The 17,588-nt window shown below is 34.7% G+C and overlaps 2 protein-coding genes and 1 long non-coding RNA gene across 7 annotated transcripts; 1 reads left to right on the top strand and 2 right to left on the bottom strand.

The window, feature by feature from the left end:
- Positions 1–6: 6 nt before the first annotated feature.
- Positions 7–5,784, bottom strand: LOC100248284 (uncharacterized). 4 transcript variants are annotated; one of them, XM_010647377.3, is made up of 10 exons: positions 5,411–5,784; positions 5,236–5,319; positions 4,651–4,760; positions 4,516–4,566; positions 2,985–3,128; positions 2,812–2,901; positions 2,356–2,462; positions 1,783–1,867; positions 502–612; positions 7–412 (listed from the first exon to the last, which is right to left on the bottom strand). In XM_010647377.3, the coding sequence occupies exons 1-9, from the start codon at positions 5,520–5,522 to the stop codon at positions 514–516; spliced, it is 882 nt and encodes a 293-aa protein (XP_010645679.1). In that variant the 5' UTR covers positions 5,523–5,784; the 3' UTR covers positions 7–412; positions 502–513. The 4 variants fall into 4 exon arrangements, with proteins under 4 accessions (XP_010645679.1, XP_010645680.1, XP_010645678.1 ...); XM_010647378.3 differs by having other exon boundaries at positions 7–384; XM_010647376.3 differs by having other exon boundaries at positions 506–612.
- A 5,790-nt stretch (positions 5,785–11,574) lies between these two features.
- LOC104877914 (uncharacterized) lies at positions 11,575–12,371 on the top strand. The gene is made up of 3 exons (XR_002029259.2): positions 11,575–11,742; positions 11,827–11,899; positions 12,164–12,371. It is a non-coding gene; the product is annotated as an uncharacterized LOC104877914 (long non-coding RNA).
- Positions 12,372–13,227: 856 nt separating this feature from the next.
- Positions 13,228–17,430, bottom strand: LOC100241329 (U-box domain-containing protein 44). 2 transcript variants are annotated; one of them, XM_010647375.3, is made up of 4 exons: positions 16,131–17,430; positions 15,756–16,056; positions 13,468–14,936; positions 13,228–13,373 (listed from the first exon to the last, which is right to left on the bottom strand). In XM_010647375.3, the coding sequence occupies exons 1-3, from the start codon at positions 17,022–17,024 to the stop codon at positions 13,483–13,485; spliced, it is 2,649 nt and encodes an 882-aa protein (XP_010645677.1). In that variant the 5' UTR covers positions 17,025–17,430; the 3' UTR covers positions 13,228–13,373; positions 13,468–13,482. The 2 variants fall into 2 exon arrangements, with proteins under 2 accessions (XP_010645677.1, XP_002265237.1); XM_002265201.5 differs by having other exon boundaries at positions 13,228–14,936.
- Positions 17,431–17,588: the final 158 nt, after the last annotated feature.

The following is a 17,588-nucleotide window of genomic DNA, read 5'->3' as shown; positions in this document are numbered from 1 at the left end:
CATCTCTTTAAAATGAAAATTCAATCATTGGTTCTGAGAAGACGGGATTAACAGTCAAATCTGTATCAATTTGACAGGGAGAGAGAACAAAATTGGAAAAATAAACAATAAACTATCTGAATCAATTTGAGGGAGAAGAAAAAAAAAAAAAAAAAATTCCCAATGAACAAAACGTACGGCTCCCATCACCAAGTAACAGAACAACATCGTTTTGTTTGAATTTGGTGATATTGTGATACATAATTTCTCCCAAGAGGATGTCGGGGTCTTTCTTTGTCAAGTGGTTCGAGTGATGGAGGCACATTTGATCTGAGCGTGTTTCAGTTGCAACTGGACCCAGGCAAGCTCACCAATAGACGAAAAGATAGCCCTCACAAAATTGATCTAGCAATAAGAGTTGAATTCGGTTGATCTGTAAGAATTAAAATGAGGAAATGAAACACAAGGTTTGCAGCTGCTATCCTCATAAAAACATAATGAGACAGAAGGTGTGAAATTCACCTACAGTTTGATTCAATCCCCAAGAAACTTCCGTTTCTTTGTCGTGTTCATGTATGGTCTGATGACCCATTCAATCTGGGCTTCACTCTGATCCATTGTTCCCAACTTAATCTGCAGCATCATGAACATTTTATGAGAGAAACCAAAGATAGTCAAATGTTCTAGCACTAAGATCCTCCATATAGTAGCCAAGTTATCAAACCACAAAGGAAAAACGTTTGTGACAGAACTCATCATTAGACACTAACCTTGATTAGTGCAGGGCCACTAACCTAATTTTGGGCTTTTGAAGAAGATATTGACTTCTCCGACCAAGCTATAGCTTCCACATTACAGTTACTCACATGGTGCACAAAACTATCCTCAGAAATATTCAAGCCAAGATATAAATTCACTTTCAAGTGCAATTTAGTCTGACTAATCATTGTATTAGGCATTAAAAGAATGGAACTCCATCATAAAGTTGACCTACAAATGACATCTGCACACTTGAACCAAGTTGATAAGACAACATCCTTCAAGGTAGAACATTTTAGCCTGACCATACCTATGGGCCGAAGATAATCCATCCACAAAAACCATCTGACACCTAAAAGAAAACATTTACTACAAATTGAAACCAAATCCCCTAAAGATGGGATCTATGGGGATGCCTTCAGGCCCTATAGCAACTGATCCCCAGAACATCCTGGAAATTGTTCTTTTATTTCATTTACTAAAGTGAAGCCAAGAGATTGATTCTATTCCTGATGTTCCCAGGATCCTCTAAGAACTTACAATCTTGCCCAATTGATGCAACAAATGATTGTGAAAAAGGCAGACCTCCAGCACATATACTGCTCCAATGTTTTAAAAGGGTTTTGTCTTATGAAAAGCATTTAATTCCACTCAATTTTTACTACTATATGCTAATCACATGGTTTATTAGCTTCAGCATTAAATTTCTGAAGAAAACTATAAAAAATACAGCAAAGGGAATATTTAACATCAAGGTTTCTACGATGTTCTTAAAATGAAAATTGATGGCATGAATTTGGTAGGAACTGATAGACACAAACCGAAGTAATACATGAATATATCACAGGTAGCTTTTATTGGAAAGTAATGAGGGGATTAAGGAAAAGAAAATTCATTTGATCAATATCATGTAACCAAACATAGGGTGAATTTGTAATACCAAAAAGCAAAACTAGTTTCACCTAATAAGAGGGCATATCTCTTGACAACAATACCAAAGAATAAATCAAGCAACAGTGCAAAATGAACTAAACATCCTGTTACCTGATAAAGCCGCAATTCAAAACGAGGACCAACCTCCTTCAGCTCAATCGACTTGGGACCTCCACGTTTTTCATAGACATGATGCCTGCACACTCACAAAATGTTAATACATGATAAAGATAGACATGTAAATTTGTTCAGAAAAGAGTAGGATGCACATGGAGCAATTTATTTATTTATTTTTAATTATCATTAGCATAAAAGAAATGTCATGTGCAATTGTTCTGGTTCATTAGACAATATGGTATCCTCTAGAAATTTGGCTAGTTTAAATAACTTTTATATTGTTTGACCGCTACAAAATACAAGTACCTTGAGAACAATTTTTTTTGAACCTACAGGTGGGAGGTTAGGGAAAAAGGAAAATACAGAGGATATCTTAAGTAAAAGTATCTGGATGGTGGTACATTGTATGGATCAAGGTTATAAAATGTGGAAAGGATTGTTAAAAAGAAGTCTACAGTACTTCATCCGGATCCTTTTTTCTTGAATGATGAATTAAAAAGAGAAAAGGGCCAAAGGTAAATAGCATACAACACAAGCATCTATAAAAGAATTCAACAATGAACTGACCTGAATGAGACATAATCAGACTGATTCGCAAATGTGATGATCCGTTTGGTGTCTGGCTTGGGCACTGGAAAGAGATGCTTTAAAATGTTTGCTGTCCTTTCACCAAGCTATCAAACCAAAAATTAAATCTAAAATGGTCAATGTATAACCAACTATTGATAAATCAAGATCACAACATGAACATGAAAGGAAATCAATAAATAATGTTAAATGCATGAATTGCATGAATATAATTTACATTTCAGAAAGAATGGTGAAGACTCACATGATATATAATATTATACATACATACATACATATATATACATATATTTATTTATTTATTTATTTAAAAAAAGGAGAAGAATATGATCCCTCATCCATAGCTATCACTACCCACTGATATTGCCACTGATCATGTAGGAAATGAGCTAAGAACTTCCAATTCAGAGAAGGAAATAGAATTATGAACTTTACCTTGGTTGAGAAGTTGTTTAGAATCAAGTGTGGGTAAGCCTCGGACATTTTTCCAATGGCTTTCTTGTCCTTAATGTCATGTCTTGTAACCTAGATGTAAACAATGAGCTTTAAATTTGTGTCTATGACAAGGAAAAGGTTGAAAAGACACCATATGGAATCAAACTACTTACCACATTGAGCAAACCAAAGTAAGCAGTTGGACCAAAAGGTAGGTGGCTTATAATTATCCCATCGGGCACACCACGATGCTCATGAACCAACACAACATCTGTAAAATCATGTGCCCTGCAAGTTTCAATAATTTCAGAAATAACCTGCAAAGGAAGAGAATTCAGAAACATCATTCCACAATAATCATTCAACTCCAGCTCAAAATACACTTTTATCAATAACCATTTAAACAAATGCTGCCATTGATCAGCATATTTTTTTACCTTTTTTCTTCAGTAACCAGCCCATCAAGGCAATCTTAATATTGCTTGTTACCTTTTAGAGTTAAAAATGAGAACAGAAGTATAGTTTATATTGAATAGTTAAAACTAGAACTTATATCATATAACAAATATGTTCTTTCAAGATGTTCAAGGATTGCACACTGAAAACAGGATCATCCTTTGTTCGTCTTCACTTGTTGGTATGACTACTCTTTTCATGTTTGGCATCCGAATTTGGATCTTCTCTGTCTAAAAATCAAAAGGCTAGAACTGCTGTATTCCTTTAAATCTTATAGCAACTCATCATACATATGCTATGTTTAAGTTTAAGTCAGAGAGAGTGGATCATTGCTTTGGAGAGACATCTGTGAACCCATTTAGACAATGTTGGTCAATGGAGGGTAGGGGAGCCAGTGGCATCAGGATTTTTTTGCTTTTATTTTACATTTTTATAAGTGAAAGTGGATGCTCTTTCATTGTGAGTCAGCAAATGATTTGTTTAGTTGGCGAAGAATTACAGAGCTTTTTTCTCCATGTTTATGTGCTTCCAAGAAAAAAAAAAACAAGAGACAAATTCAGTGGTTTGGCTTGACAATAACAAACATCTCATTGTCAATTTTTTCTCACTATTACTTCACAGGTTTGGAGGGATCACCTTGCTCAGATTATATTTCTACAAGCAAAATATATACCTAGGAAGACTTAGGACAGCTAAAAATTTAACAACACAAGGATGCAAAATTGTAAAAGCACCTGGTTTTTGGGATCAAACTGCATTTAATTCTCTAGCCAGATTAATAGAAGAATTAATAAAAATGTCTACTGGCCTAAAATTTTGTGAAAATATTAAAATCATGACCCAGTTTTTGAATTTAGACCAACTTTGTCAAATAAGTTCCTCCACATTCCATTTAAGATGCTGGTTTCAGTGATACTACTACTTGTTAGCCATAAGTAGTAGAATTTCAAAGCCACAGCCAGGGTTATGAGTAGGTTTATCAAGTCAAAATTTTCATAGGTTTTTTTTTTTAAAAAAAATACAAACATTGGATTTAGAAAATATGCAAATTTCAAATTTGTAGATCAAAATGCACACATCTAGAAATCTAAACCTCAATTCTGTATAAGATTTACGAAAAAGGAAAAAGCTGGATAAGTAGGTAACAGGAATGAAATACACACTTGAGAATTAGTCAGTTGCACAAATAGCTAAAAGGGCCTAAGCCAAAGAACAAAGAGAAGAAAAAAAAAAGAACAAAAGAGCCACCTGACCACCACGATTCATTCGTTGCGCATTAGGAAATACGAACTTAAGTTCCTGCAACAATTCGTTATATGGATGTAAGCATAACTAACTAAAGGGTGCATCCATAAGAAAAGAGAACTAAGCAGGTGGGTCAACCTTTACAAATTGTGTAAGAGGAGCACTTGGATTCCTGGATGTGGTCAGCAAGATTTTAGGATCTTTTTCTGTTGCATTTGCATATTCATCGTCTATATGCGACCTTGGTACTAAATCCCAAAGAAACAAACATTATGAGCAACAAATAAATAAATAAATAAATAAATAAATAATGAAGAAGAAAAAAACATATAAGACTTGAGTCTTGTAGAAGAAGATTTAAGGGAAAAGCCCAGAATGCTTAATATCACTAGATATTATTTATTAATTGGTCAAATTGGCCAAAATCCCAAAAAAATAAAATAAAATAAAAGAATACAATCTGTTCCAGCAGAACCCAAGTGGTTTTTACATAAAACCTAGTTTCAGCAATTCTCAATTCTCAAATCAATTTAAATTGGCTTTCCAACTGTGTATTGAAATTACAAACACTCCCCAAATTGACGCAATTTAAACTTGCGAAACCAATGAATAACCCTCAACCTCCTAATACTTGGAATCTTCCACCTCCAAATTTTCCGTTCAGCAATTTTCCCAGCTGGCAAACAGAGTTGGGAAAAACATAAAAATAAAACAAAGACATACCAGCTGTTTGTTCGTCTTCGAGGTCAATTTCTTGGCGAAGCGCGGCCTCTTCATTCCTGAGCTCAGTGGGAATCGGTTTCCCCTCTGGCACAAAACAAAGACACGTGAATTGAATGAGAAAATTGCGAATAAGAATGGATTTAATGAAAAAACCGAAATCTTTCTTTCTATTAACCTTCTAAGGCTTCTTTGATTTTTCGTTTTTTCTCGTAAAGCAAACGCTCTTTGCCCTCCAAGCTTTTTCTGTAGATGTACTCTCTTCTCAATCTAATGTTCCTGCGCAACATCTTCCCAGAACCCTAAACCTTTGCTAAAACCCTAACCCTAAACCCCTAAATCCCACAAAAGCGAAAAGAAGAAATCGGTTTTAGGTTAAAGATACTGGGTCGGGTCAAAGATCCTAATATCATTGATCCGGCCTTGAACGGAAAGACCGGCGGTTGGATTGGCCTTTTTCCGACTGAGTAGAAGCCCAACCCACCATTGATGGTTGGTGGGGGAAAGCCCGGACCCCAACATGAGGCTTAGTTCAGGCCCTGCCTTCGGTCCCCTTCCATAAGTATTGAAAAATCCATAAACTATAACCTGTAATATGACCACCTTGCTACTGATGGTTGCTATCTCGAAGTTGCAAACTAAAAATCAAATAATAATTCTTTTAATTTTTTAAAAGTAAAATAATGTAATATAAGTAAAATAAATTATAAATAAAAGAATTTTCTTCTATTTTAATTTATTTTTTCATATTAAAATATTATACATATTTTATTTATTCATAATTTAAGTTTAAAAATATCAAAGATGAAAAATAAATATTATGATTTTTAATTTCTTAATATATATATTAAAATATTATATTTATTTTAAATTTTAATAATATATAAATGATATATTTATGATATCATCAGTTCGACTACGATTCAACTATTGATATAACTATTTAACTATGAATTGATAATTTTTATAGTCCAATGATTAGTTTGATTATATAAATATTACCAATTATAAATTATCAAATTCAGACTTCAATATGTTTTTATGTTTTATTTTTAAAAACTAAAATTAAAATTACCAAACATACATAGGTCAGAAAATTATAAAAATGAAATTTGATTAAAGATTTTGTGTACCCTTTTTCAAAGCCAGTGTGAAATAATAATGAAATTTTTGGAAAGAAGTTAAATGATTATGCCAATAATATAAGAAATCATAATTTTCTTTTTCCATGTCCTTCCAACCTCCCCAATAAACATATTACAAGCATTAATTAGAAATTAAGTAATAGTATCACGATACATTTCAAATAAAATACAAGAAGAAACACATAACTTGGACTAGATTATTTTTTAAATTTTCTCTTATTGTATAAACATGAGGAAATGCCACTCATATAATTCCATAATAACACTAACATGGGATAGATTTTTTTGCTATACCAAGTTCAACCTATCCTTGTTAGGATAGGTTCCGTAAAATCTAAACAAGGTAAAAGGGGTTTCCAAAAGCCAAAGAAGCACCTTATAGCCAGTGTTGCAGTTTTGCTTTGAAATGGTAAAGCACTTAGCAACATAGGCAATGAATGAGCGAGGTAGTCATAGGATGAGTCGTTTTGCTTGTTCTATTGCTCTTTCTTCTAGCCCTTCTGATGGGTCCAAGCTTCAAAATGTTCTAGACAATCTCAACTAGCTACACCTTTGGGTTGCTACCCTCTTTGATTGGGTATCAATTGCACGGATGCCCCCATTTGCTCTTTTCATACTCATGTGGATCAATGGTTTGATGAGCTTTACCATCGAGCTCAACACATAAATGGTCGGTCGATATCCATCTCAAATCGGATTGGTTTACAAGCCAATTCCAGTTTTACTCCCTAGCCACCTACCAATCTTGGTTTTTAAACATTTTTTAGTTATTTTGTGGATAATTTCTAGTGTAGTGGTGTTTGGTTATTGAAGTTGTGTTGGCTTAATTTTTCTATTGTTGCTTTGGTCTAGATTTATTTTGATTTTATTTATACTCAGATACCATTCATTACTTATGAATATCTTTGCTTTATTCTATCCCTTATGAATTTATTACATCTATTTTATTCTTTGTCATTTTTGCGACAAAAAAGGGAGACATGTTTGCATGATTGGCATTATTTTCTTCTTGATATGATAGATCATGATCATATACATCTATGGTTATGTTCTTTTTCTCACACAATGCTTTACTTGGGTATTTGTTTTGTATGTGTTTGCAGATCATAGTGTTGTTCATTTTTAGATGTTGTATGGTCATTGCTTTCGAGTTTGTGGATGTTTAGTTTAGACGAGTGCCATTGAGGGATTTTCTATACTTTATTTGAGAGGATTGAGGAGTTTATGTAATTTGTATTTTGTCACAAAATTGTCAAAATGGAAGATTGTTAATGTATCAGGCTACTTAGTTTAAACTTGGCTTAGGACTTTTCTAGATTATCATGTCTTAGTCTCTATTGAAGATTCAAAGTTGTTGAATGATCAAACGAAATGACACAAAGTATAGAGAGGTCCTAGAAAGGCTAATTGAGATTGATCATGGCATAAAGTGGAAGTTAAACATTAATTAAGCAAAAAATGTTTTTAAAATTGATTTTAGAGATTGCACGAACACTCAAGCATTCCTCCTAGCATTCAACCGCATCTTGGAGTGCTTAAGTGCTTCTTAGAGCACTCAAGTGCTTGAGCTAGAATTCTAATTCCATATTTTTTAAAGTTGTTTTTTTTTTTTTTTTTTTGAAAACTTCTAGATTTTGTCCACGACGATTTTTCCTTATAAATACCATGCTAAAAAGGGTTTTGCTCTTTGATGCAAATTAACTTTGAAAAAACCAAAGTACTAACCTTCCAAAATTATTAGAAGTTGGTTTTCTCATTCCTTGAGTTTGTGAGAGAGATATATATCCCCTTAGTCATTGAGGTAGTCTACTATGTGCATGTATGGTGTTGTATCGCAAACATGAAGACTAGTATATTTGTATACTTTTCATTCAATAGTGATTTATATTTTGTGATCTCTTATCTCATGATTTTTACATTGGTCTAGTCTCCAAGAGGCTATGTTAGTGGTTTTTCACATAAAAATCATGGTGTTTTGTGCAACCGGTTTCTCTTCCACTTCCCTAAATATTAAAGTGGAATTAAAAATAAAAATTTGAGTTAAAAAGAAGTAAATACTAATTTAAGCCCTCTAGGTATTTCATAATTAAGGTCTATAAACTTCATTTTTAATTATATTTTATTAACTTTCATATGTTTACAATAAAATCAAATATGAGAAAAATTATTTTTCATATTTTATTTTATTTTATTTTTAACATTTTCTCATAATCAAATATAATGCTAGTAAACAACATGAAAAAAAATTAATTTCCAAGTCATCCATGACAATGGCTCCACCTACTACATTTGAGTCAAATGAATTTAAAACTAAAAATGTTAAATTTCATTTGCTAACTCATTTTATTCACATGAAAATTGGTTACCAAATATTTCAATTGACTCAATCATTTTATGCCTTCTTAATGAATTGACATAAGTTCAAATGTATAAAAAGCCCAATGTCATGGGTTGGAATCTGATTATAGAACTCATAAAAAATATTGCCCTAGAAAGGTAGGTTTATTTAAAACTAAAATAAAATAAAAAAAGAAGAAATGCACTCATCATGCAATTGCTAAGATTTCTATGCCTCTCCAAAAATGGATGTTATTTTATTAGATGTCAAGGCTATGTTCGGTTATTGAAAATTTTGAAAGAAAATAAAAATAAAATAAAAAGAAGATTTTAAAATATTATATTGTATAAATATTTTATAATTTAAAAAAAATATATTATTTAAATAAAAAATCCCGGTAATCTTTTAGGTTTTAATGCAAAGCCCAGCCCAAGAGGTCTCTTAGTGAATTATGCCCCGGATCCACACGCTGCAATGGAACACGTGGACATGTCAGAGATTTGTCGCCCTCTTTATTCTTATGTTCGCCCGAAGTAGGATTCATGATATTAATTTTTAAGAAAAATTTCATAACAGAAAACTCATCTAAAGGACTTCAACTTTGGACTTCCAAGACAAGACATGGCATAGGGCCTTTACAAACAAAAGTATTTTTATTTTCAAATATAAATAGTATTGATTTTTAATTTATTTATTTATATATATTTTAAACTTTTTATAATTATTTTTAATTTAATAATATATAAACTATATAATTATGATATCACTTATTTGATCATCATTCAAACATTGGTTCCATTATTTCAAACACCAATTCCATTATTGAATCATGAAACAACCCATTGGGTAGCCCAATTGGTCAAGACGAACATTAGAAAGTGTGGTGTCAATAAGCGACACATGATCTTGGATTTGAATTCTGTCATAGATAATTGTTATGGTCAGCATCCTAAGATTTGAATCCCCCGTAGAGAGTTTTAAGGGTTCGGCCATGAAAGGTTTCTTGGTTATTAATTGAAACAACAACTTTTCCAATTCAATTAGTAGTGGTACACATTTCTAATTTCAAACTTTATTTATTCTCATCTCCACATGATTTTTCCCTAATGGAGATCAGGCATTGTGATTTCTGGGGAAAAATACCTGAAAATTTTGTGCTATGAACATATCAATCCTAGTAACAATTTAGGCTTAGTTTAATTAAGTTGGTGTTAGGAAGATTTTCCCTGAAAGAGGGTTAGCATCTCACAAGCAGTTGGAAGTCATTTTCAATGAGAAAAATATCTGTGAGTTCAAGAACTGACTGGTTCTAATTCAAAATCGACATGGAGAAACTATCAGTGTCACCATCAATACAATAATGTGATAGGCATTGGCTTTTTATGCAGTTATCAAAGAAAATCAGTGGCCAAACCAACTAGAACAATAAATCAGCTCACAAGTAAATACAGAGATTCTCAGCTACACCTACCTGCTAGTTTTAAGGGAATCGAAACTCCTGTTCTTTGGGGTGGTCATAGAATTAAAGCTCTAAAACCTACAGTGGATTTCCAGATCATTAAAAATGACACAATCCAATGAGAAAAAGAACATATAAATTTATCCCACAGCAAAACTATCATAATTCAATTTAACATCCAAATGATGAAATACTCAGCTCCGGTATAAGTAGTTATATAAGCAATGTGTGTGTCTGATTCTTCCATCAGTTGCTTTCAACAGCCTTTATGGGGTTATATAAACAACACAAATCCATGCAAGAATGAAAAATAGTTTACCTCAACAATGTTATCATCCAAATGGTCAGACTATTGAACTCAACAATGCCCATTTTTCGGATTTCATGAAGTGTCATTTTCAGTGCCTTGTCTTTGCTGTGCACAGAGCTTCTAGTGTGAATATGAACACCATTAGATAGATTTTCTTCACTTTTTTAGTGGGGTTTATCCCTAAACTTCCAGTCTTTGAACAATAGTGGAAAAGGGTATATATTCTGATCACCTGGTTTAGAGTTCTACATTCCTTTCCTAGTATTAAAATTCCATGTGTTCTTTATCTTATCTTGGTTTTCTCCATAGAAGCACCCAACTAAAAGGCAACAACCAGCAGTATTCTTCTCTTTTACTGAGTCTTAACTGTTCAATACAAAGTCTACAACTTTTTTTTCTCATACAAGCTCAAGATCAAATACTTTCACCAGGTGTTCTGGATCTAGAAATAATTGAGATTGTTGAGTTTTTATTTGTTTTATTTTTGGTGAGATCAGAACAACAGCAAAGCTCATTATGAAATTTCCGAAACAAAGAAAAGAAAAAGAAACAGACCTCTCATATGACAAATAGTAAAAGAAAAAACACTTCCCAGAAACCAGGGACAGTTTTTGACAAAACATGCCATTAAGGTTTTTTTATTTGCTCTTATCATAGCCAGGGAATATCTCAGGATTCAAGCTTGCAAGTCAAAAATGAAAGTTATAAACCTCCAATCAACTAACAGAACTATTTTCCAATCAAACAATATTTAGAATCAAAGCATCAGAACAACAATTACTGAACTCAAGTGCTTAGATCCTTTTGTCCTAGCAAGCTAATCAACATCCTAATTGATCTTTTGTGCCTCTTAAGCCACTAGATACCATGGCAAAGTACTACTCTTTTTTTAATCAAGGAATCCATTTTATGAGCCATCATGTTTGCCATAATGAGCTTATATTCTGATTCTAAGGTGTGTAGCAAATGAAGAGAAGCTGGCTCAAGCATGAGCCAACACAAATCAACCAGAAAGAAAAACTATATACTGGAATTCCTTCATCCAATTGCATGTGTATATGTGTACACAAAAGGGCAAAGAGATTGTCAATAGCGTGGGAAGATATAGCTAAAAGGAGCTTCTGAAAGACAAAGAAGAAGTACCTTTAGAGCCAGTGCTCTTGCTTTCAAATGACCAAGAAGTTAGTGACACAGGCAAAGGCTGAGACTGCCACCAAAGTTTCGCCACCTGAAACAAACCCAGAGACAGGGGAAACAGGTATCTCTCCCTCCATATGCAGGCAGAATAAATAATTTCTTAATTTTAATCGAGTGTTTGAACTCAATTCAACCTTACTTACAGCATCTGGAACAGGAATGAAGAACTGTTGTCCACATAAATCAAAGAAAGGACAGTGAGGCTTCATTGAAGGATGGTACATCTGTTTTCTTCACTGATAATCTTCTTGTTGTCACTATTATTTTTCAATCCCCATAGGGTCTGTTTCCAATAAATTTGATGCAGCATAAGTAAACAAATAATTCTTTCTTTATTTCTTTTGTTCTGGCCCTCATCATTGTCCATTTTCCTACCAAGTCCTATGAAAAAGCTATCTTTCACATAATCCAATTATTTCAGACAGCATTATATTGTTTTTAGGGTGTTTATTTAAAAGTTGTAAATCATGTCACTGTTGCAGCCTCTTCACTTTGTGTTGCTGTTGGCTCTGTGAAGCTTGCTTTTAATGGAACCAGATGACAGCGACAAGAAGGCAGCAGTTCCATTCAAAGGCCTCAACTTACACTTTCAACCACTTGCTATGTCATTTCTCCACTGTTGATTTTCTAATGTTAAATTTTGTATGTGATCTATAATTCTACAAGTAGTATGCGAATTTTTTTTTGTTATTTTTTTAGCTCTTTTTTATCTCAAATTTCTGTTTAGTTTGATAATAAGCTTACATTCATCCAATGTTCTCACTTCTCAAATCAATTCTACAAAGATGATAGGAGAAAACACACACATAGATAACTATTCAAAGTACAATAACCACACACACACACACATGTATACAACACATAGATAGCTAGTCAAAGTACAATAACCCAATTTCACTTACATCACACTTCACATACATGTATACAACACATAGATAGCTAGTCAAAGTACAATAACCCAATTTCACTAATGTCACACTTCAGCCAACCTCAAAGATAGTCCCAATCATGCTAGGACAATATGCATATTATAGGGTTTATACTCACAAAATGAGAAAGTCAATCTATTTACCCTTTGAAAGAATGCGAAAAAATAAGGCAGGGAACATTTCATGAAACTCCATACAGCATAAACTATTGCTTAGTCATAAGGGCAAGTCATTTTATATTATTTTTACAGTTCAGTTAGATTCAACTTATCGAGAAAAAGAGAAATTTCCAGTAAATATAAAGAAAGAAAAACAAAAATTAAAAACATAAAAAAATAACATTGTTACTTACAGACGTAAAATTTTAAAAGAACAGCAGTACAGCATAACCTCCACCCTGGTTATCTGTTTTCTCTTTGAAATTACAGTGCACACAATCAATGGAAAGTTACCTTACACAGGTGAAAATTCACCCAAAAAAACAAGAGGCATAAGGTGGATGGGGACATGGGGGTTTGTGCGTTGTGGCGATGCTGTGTGGGGATGATTTACATGCCAATGGCTAGCCTTGTCACAGTCAAATCTAAAATATGGCTCTACTCAATTTGTGATTGATATACCAGGAATTTGAGGAAGAAGAATTCTTCATCACGATCTTCATCTTCCATTCTTTATTCTTACAATATCAAAACCACTTCATGTGCATCCATATTATTGTTTCTTTTATACACATCAGGTGTTGTGGATTCTCATGGCTCATCCACTAAATCACACAATACAAACAGAGGAACGGAAAAAACGTATATCAAAAGGTATCTGAAAAACAATGTAAGTATTACATGCACAAGGTTGCTTACTTGATATGAACTGTCTCAAAAGTAACTAGATTGGGCTTGCAAGAGCTCAAGTTGTGCCAGTAACTTAGCAATTGTTGATTTCAATTTGGGATCACCCTTCTGTGCCAGATCAATGAGCACTACCTGAGCAGATTCACCATACTGTACCCTGTGAGCCTCAACCCTAAAAATCCTCTCTAGTATCCATAGTGCCTTTTCTTGAGCTTTGACAGTCCCCAATTCCAAAACCTTTATAATAGGCTGAGTGCCTGATATTTTGGTAATGCGATTGATTCCATGTTCCCAAATTTCATCCTGGGCAAGAGTTGCAAGAGCATTGAGAGCAGCTTCATCTGCTTCTCTCTCATCACCTTCCAAGATTTGGACCAAGGGAGAAATAGCACCTGCCTTAAGTAAACAAAATGTACTTTTGACAAAGCAGAAACCATCATGAATTTCACAATATGCATCGACAGAAGGAGGAACACAAAACCATCTCGATGATCTGGACTTCCGAAGAGATAATGAATTCTGTGACAGCTGAGCTAGTGAAGTTGCAGCTCTACATTTAGCAACTGGTGATCCACTTGAAAGCAACTTCACAAGCAAAGGTATTACTCCATGTTCTGCTGAAAAAATTTGCAATTTCTTATCAGAAGGAACTGTAAACCGAATGAATACACCTGCAATGCTCTCCACTAACCAGCAGGTTGTGGGTGTGGAAGTTGCAGGGAAGGAACTCATTATGGAGACCAAAATTGGCAACAAATTTGCCCTCTTAAGAGTATCTGTTGCTTTTTTGTCATTAACTGGGAGATTGCTCAGTATGCCAACAGCAGCAGCCTTTTCACTATCAGAAGTTGATAATGAGATAATATTTACAATAATATTGAGATGGGTCTCACTGAGCTGCTCTGTGAACTCTGCTGGTAAATATTTGGAGAGAGTGTATAGTAAATTCAAAGCACCAGTTCTGGTCTTAGTGTTGGTTTCACTCAGGAAAGGGAGGAGAAGCTGAATTGCACCATTTTCCTTCATTTTATTTCTGACTTTGGACGCACTGGAATGAGCAGCGATGCTATTCAGTGCCTGTAAGAGGTGATATTGAATTACAGGACTGGACAGGTTTAGAAGTGAGAGCATTTGTTGAGCCACGTCTTGGTTGACAAGAATAGATTCGGACTGAGCTATCCTTGCCAGAATAGCAGATGCTGGCTCCCGAAGTGTCATGAGCACAGATGTGACAGAGAAAAGGAGCTGAAGCAAAGTAACTACAATCCCTGAACTGATCAAACGTTGGATGTTCTCAGTCAACATGGACAAATTTTGCAATGCGCTTAAAGCAGATAACTTGGATTCAAGCTTCCCAGCATTAAACATTTTCACAAGGGGTTCAATTGCCCCATCTTTGCCAAGGGAACCTCTGCTTTGATCTGTGAGCTCCATTCTTGAAAGTGCTGTTGCCATGAGAATTTTACTCATGTCAGAACCTGCAGACATGGTAAAGGAAAATTTAATCACACTTGACAATAAGAATTTCCTGAGTTCAGAACACCGTGAGACCTTTTAGATTAGAGTGCCACTAGAGGGTCAAATTGTTAAAATCAAATTGCTAAAGGTGAAAGATAGAGAAATCAAAATAACATATACCTAATCGGCCTTGAAAACGACTACACATCTTTAATAAAGATTTGTGGTTTATTAATTAAAATCACTACATATTTACAAACACTTTCTCTGGTTATGTAAAATCACACAAGCTAAAAAAAAGGCAATATGCTATCAAATCTACCAGTCAAGCTCCAACTTCATCACCATGATCAGCAAAACACATCAAGTCAAATAGTTTTCTGTGAGCATACAACCTCTCAATCTATTGAGTCTGTGCTTTTGCCACTGTTTGCTTTCCTTCTTGGTTTCAAACAAAAATAAAATAAAATAAAATGAATGAAATACCACTTAAAAAAAAATAAAAAATAAAAAAAAATTGAAGAAAGGAATAAGGGCTCATTTTCTTAGGTCATCCACACCTTAAGATCAAAGATACACCATGCTCGGTACATCGACCCCACCATATATTGTGGTTCAATCAACAGAGAATAGACACCAACCACTAATCCCAAATGTCGTGAATTTTGAGGTTTATATGCAATATCAAAGTTTCATGTAACTAAATCCACAAATTCATTTGCAATGACAAACTAGGACACTAAATTGGCAATGGAATCATAAAATAATTAATACACATCAAAAGGAGGGGAAAAAAAAGGCAAAAGTAAAGGAAAAAGAGATTCAGTCATTATAGTCACCTTCCTTTAAGTAATGCACTAATGGCTTAAAGTATCCAGCCTCAGCCATATGAAGAGCATTCTGAGTATTACTAGATAATGCGCTTAACAACTTCCCTGCATCACGTGAAGCAACTGGATCTTCTCCATTAAGAATCGCAACCAACATGACAATACACCCTTGAATTCTACCAATCCGCCTATGAACTGCAGGAAGGTCTGAGAGGTCAAGCAACAGTCCCACAGCCTCCCTCCGCTCCTCGACATCCCGAGTCAAAGATTTCACAATGGTTGACAATGAATTTGGGTCTGCCAACTTCTCCTACACATTACCTGAAAATGTAAGATCAACAACAACATTGGAAATATAATCATCAGAATTGGAATGTCATATACCTTGTTTTTAGCATTCTCCACAAGGTTGCGCAACATTTGAATTATAGTCAACCTATTGTTTGGCTTGCTCGAACCCAATCTATTGGATAGGATTAGAATAACCCCTTCATCGTTAATCCATTCATCATCCACCATTTGGTCCCTAATGAGTGACCTCAATCCCGAAAGTGCGAATTTGAATTCGTCATCATTACCATACTTCAATTGTAGCACAACATCATCGATGTCAAGATTGATAATCTCCTCCTTTATCTCTTCTATCTCCTCCACCTCCGCCACCTCCTCCACTATCTCGTCTTCTACTCCGAACTCATTTACAGATTCTGTTTCGCGATCATACTCAGATTCTTCGCGGTCGGGGCTCGAGCTCGTATCAAATTTTGCATTCATCTCCTCCACCATCTCGTCTTCTACTCCGAACTCATTTACAAATTCTTTTTCGCGATCAAACTCAGGTTCTTCACGATCGGGGATGGAGCTCGTATCAAATTTTGCCTTCATCATTTCCTTATGCAATGCTCCAATCTTTTCTTTAACATCTACTGACAAAAAATCAAGACTAGCAGACAGAACGAGGCCCAGAGATCGCCCCAGACCTCGAGTCAATTCCTCGATTTGCTTAACCGATATTTTGGGGTTAAGGCTTTTCATCAAACCCCTAGCTCGACCAAGCTCTTTCTCCAGCGACTCCACCGCTTCTCTAATCGAAGGCGTGTCCATGACCTTGTTCTCCCTCAAATCATCGAGAATCGGTCCGAATTTCGCGACCAGAGATGCAAATTCAGCCAAAATTTCCTGCTCCGTCTCAGAGTCCTTTGACAGAGACGCAACCTCGCCGGCCGACGCCTGTCGCTCCGCCAACAGCTCCGAGAACGTCTTAGTTCTACTCCCCATGCTGTGAAGATTACAAGCTTTACTTTCTCACAAAACACCAAGAACCGAACCACAGAGAGACGAAATTTGCAGCCGTGGAAGCAGCACTAAAGACCAAGAAAAAAAGAAGAAGAAAAATGAGAAGTCAACAAAGAAGAAGAAAAATGAGGTGAAAGACGACCGAAGTTGAGTATTTTTCTCGGGAACCAAACAGACAAAAACGAGAATAAATCTAGACAGAAGACTGAGGGAAAGTGGGAGCCAATATTTTCTTCTTGGTTTAAAGACTTTGAAGATAGGTTGGGTTGAATTTGAAGAGAATGGGAGTATGATAGATTCTAGGGGCATTTCGGGGGATTTGTCGTGTTTCTGCGTTCTTTCTTTCGTTCTCATTCTTCTCTGTGGAGAAGACGAAGTCAAAGCTCACACGCTTGTTTATATCCGCCTCTTTTATATTCATTTATTTTTATTTATTTAGTTTTATTTATCGGCTCTCTCTTTCAAGCGTCGGCTTTGAAAGTGATTTGGGGACGGCTCCTGCCTGTTTGAGTCAACGCTATTTAAATTATTATTATAAGCTTTTTA

This window comes from Vitis vinifera, chromosome 13 (assembly GCF_030704535.1).
Source record: "Vitis vinifera cultivar Pinot Noir 40024 chromosome 13, ASM3070453v1".
Classification (NCBI taxonomy): Eukaryota; Viridiplantae; Streptophyta; class Magnoliopsida; order Vitales; family Vitaceae; genus Vitis; species Vitis vinifera.
Note: the sequence above shows the minus strand (reverse complement) of the source record. Positions and strands in the feature narration are given on the sequence as shown.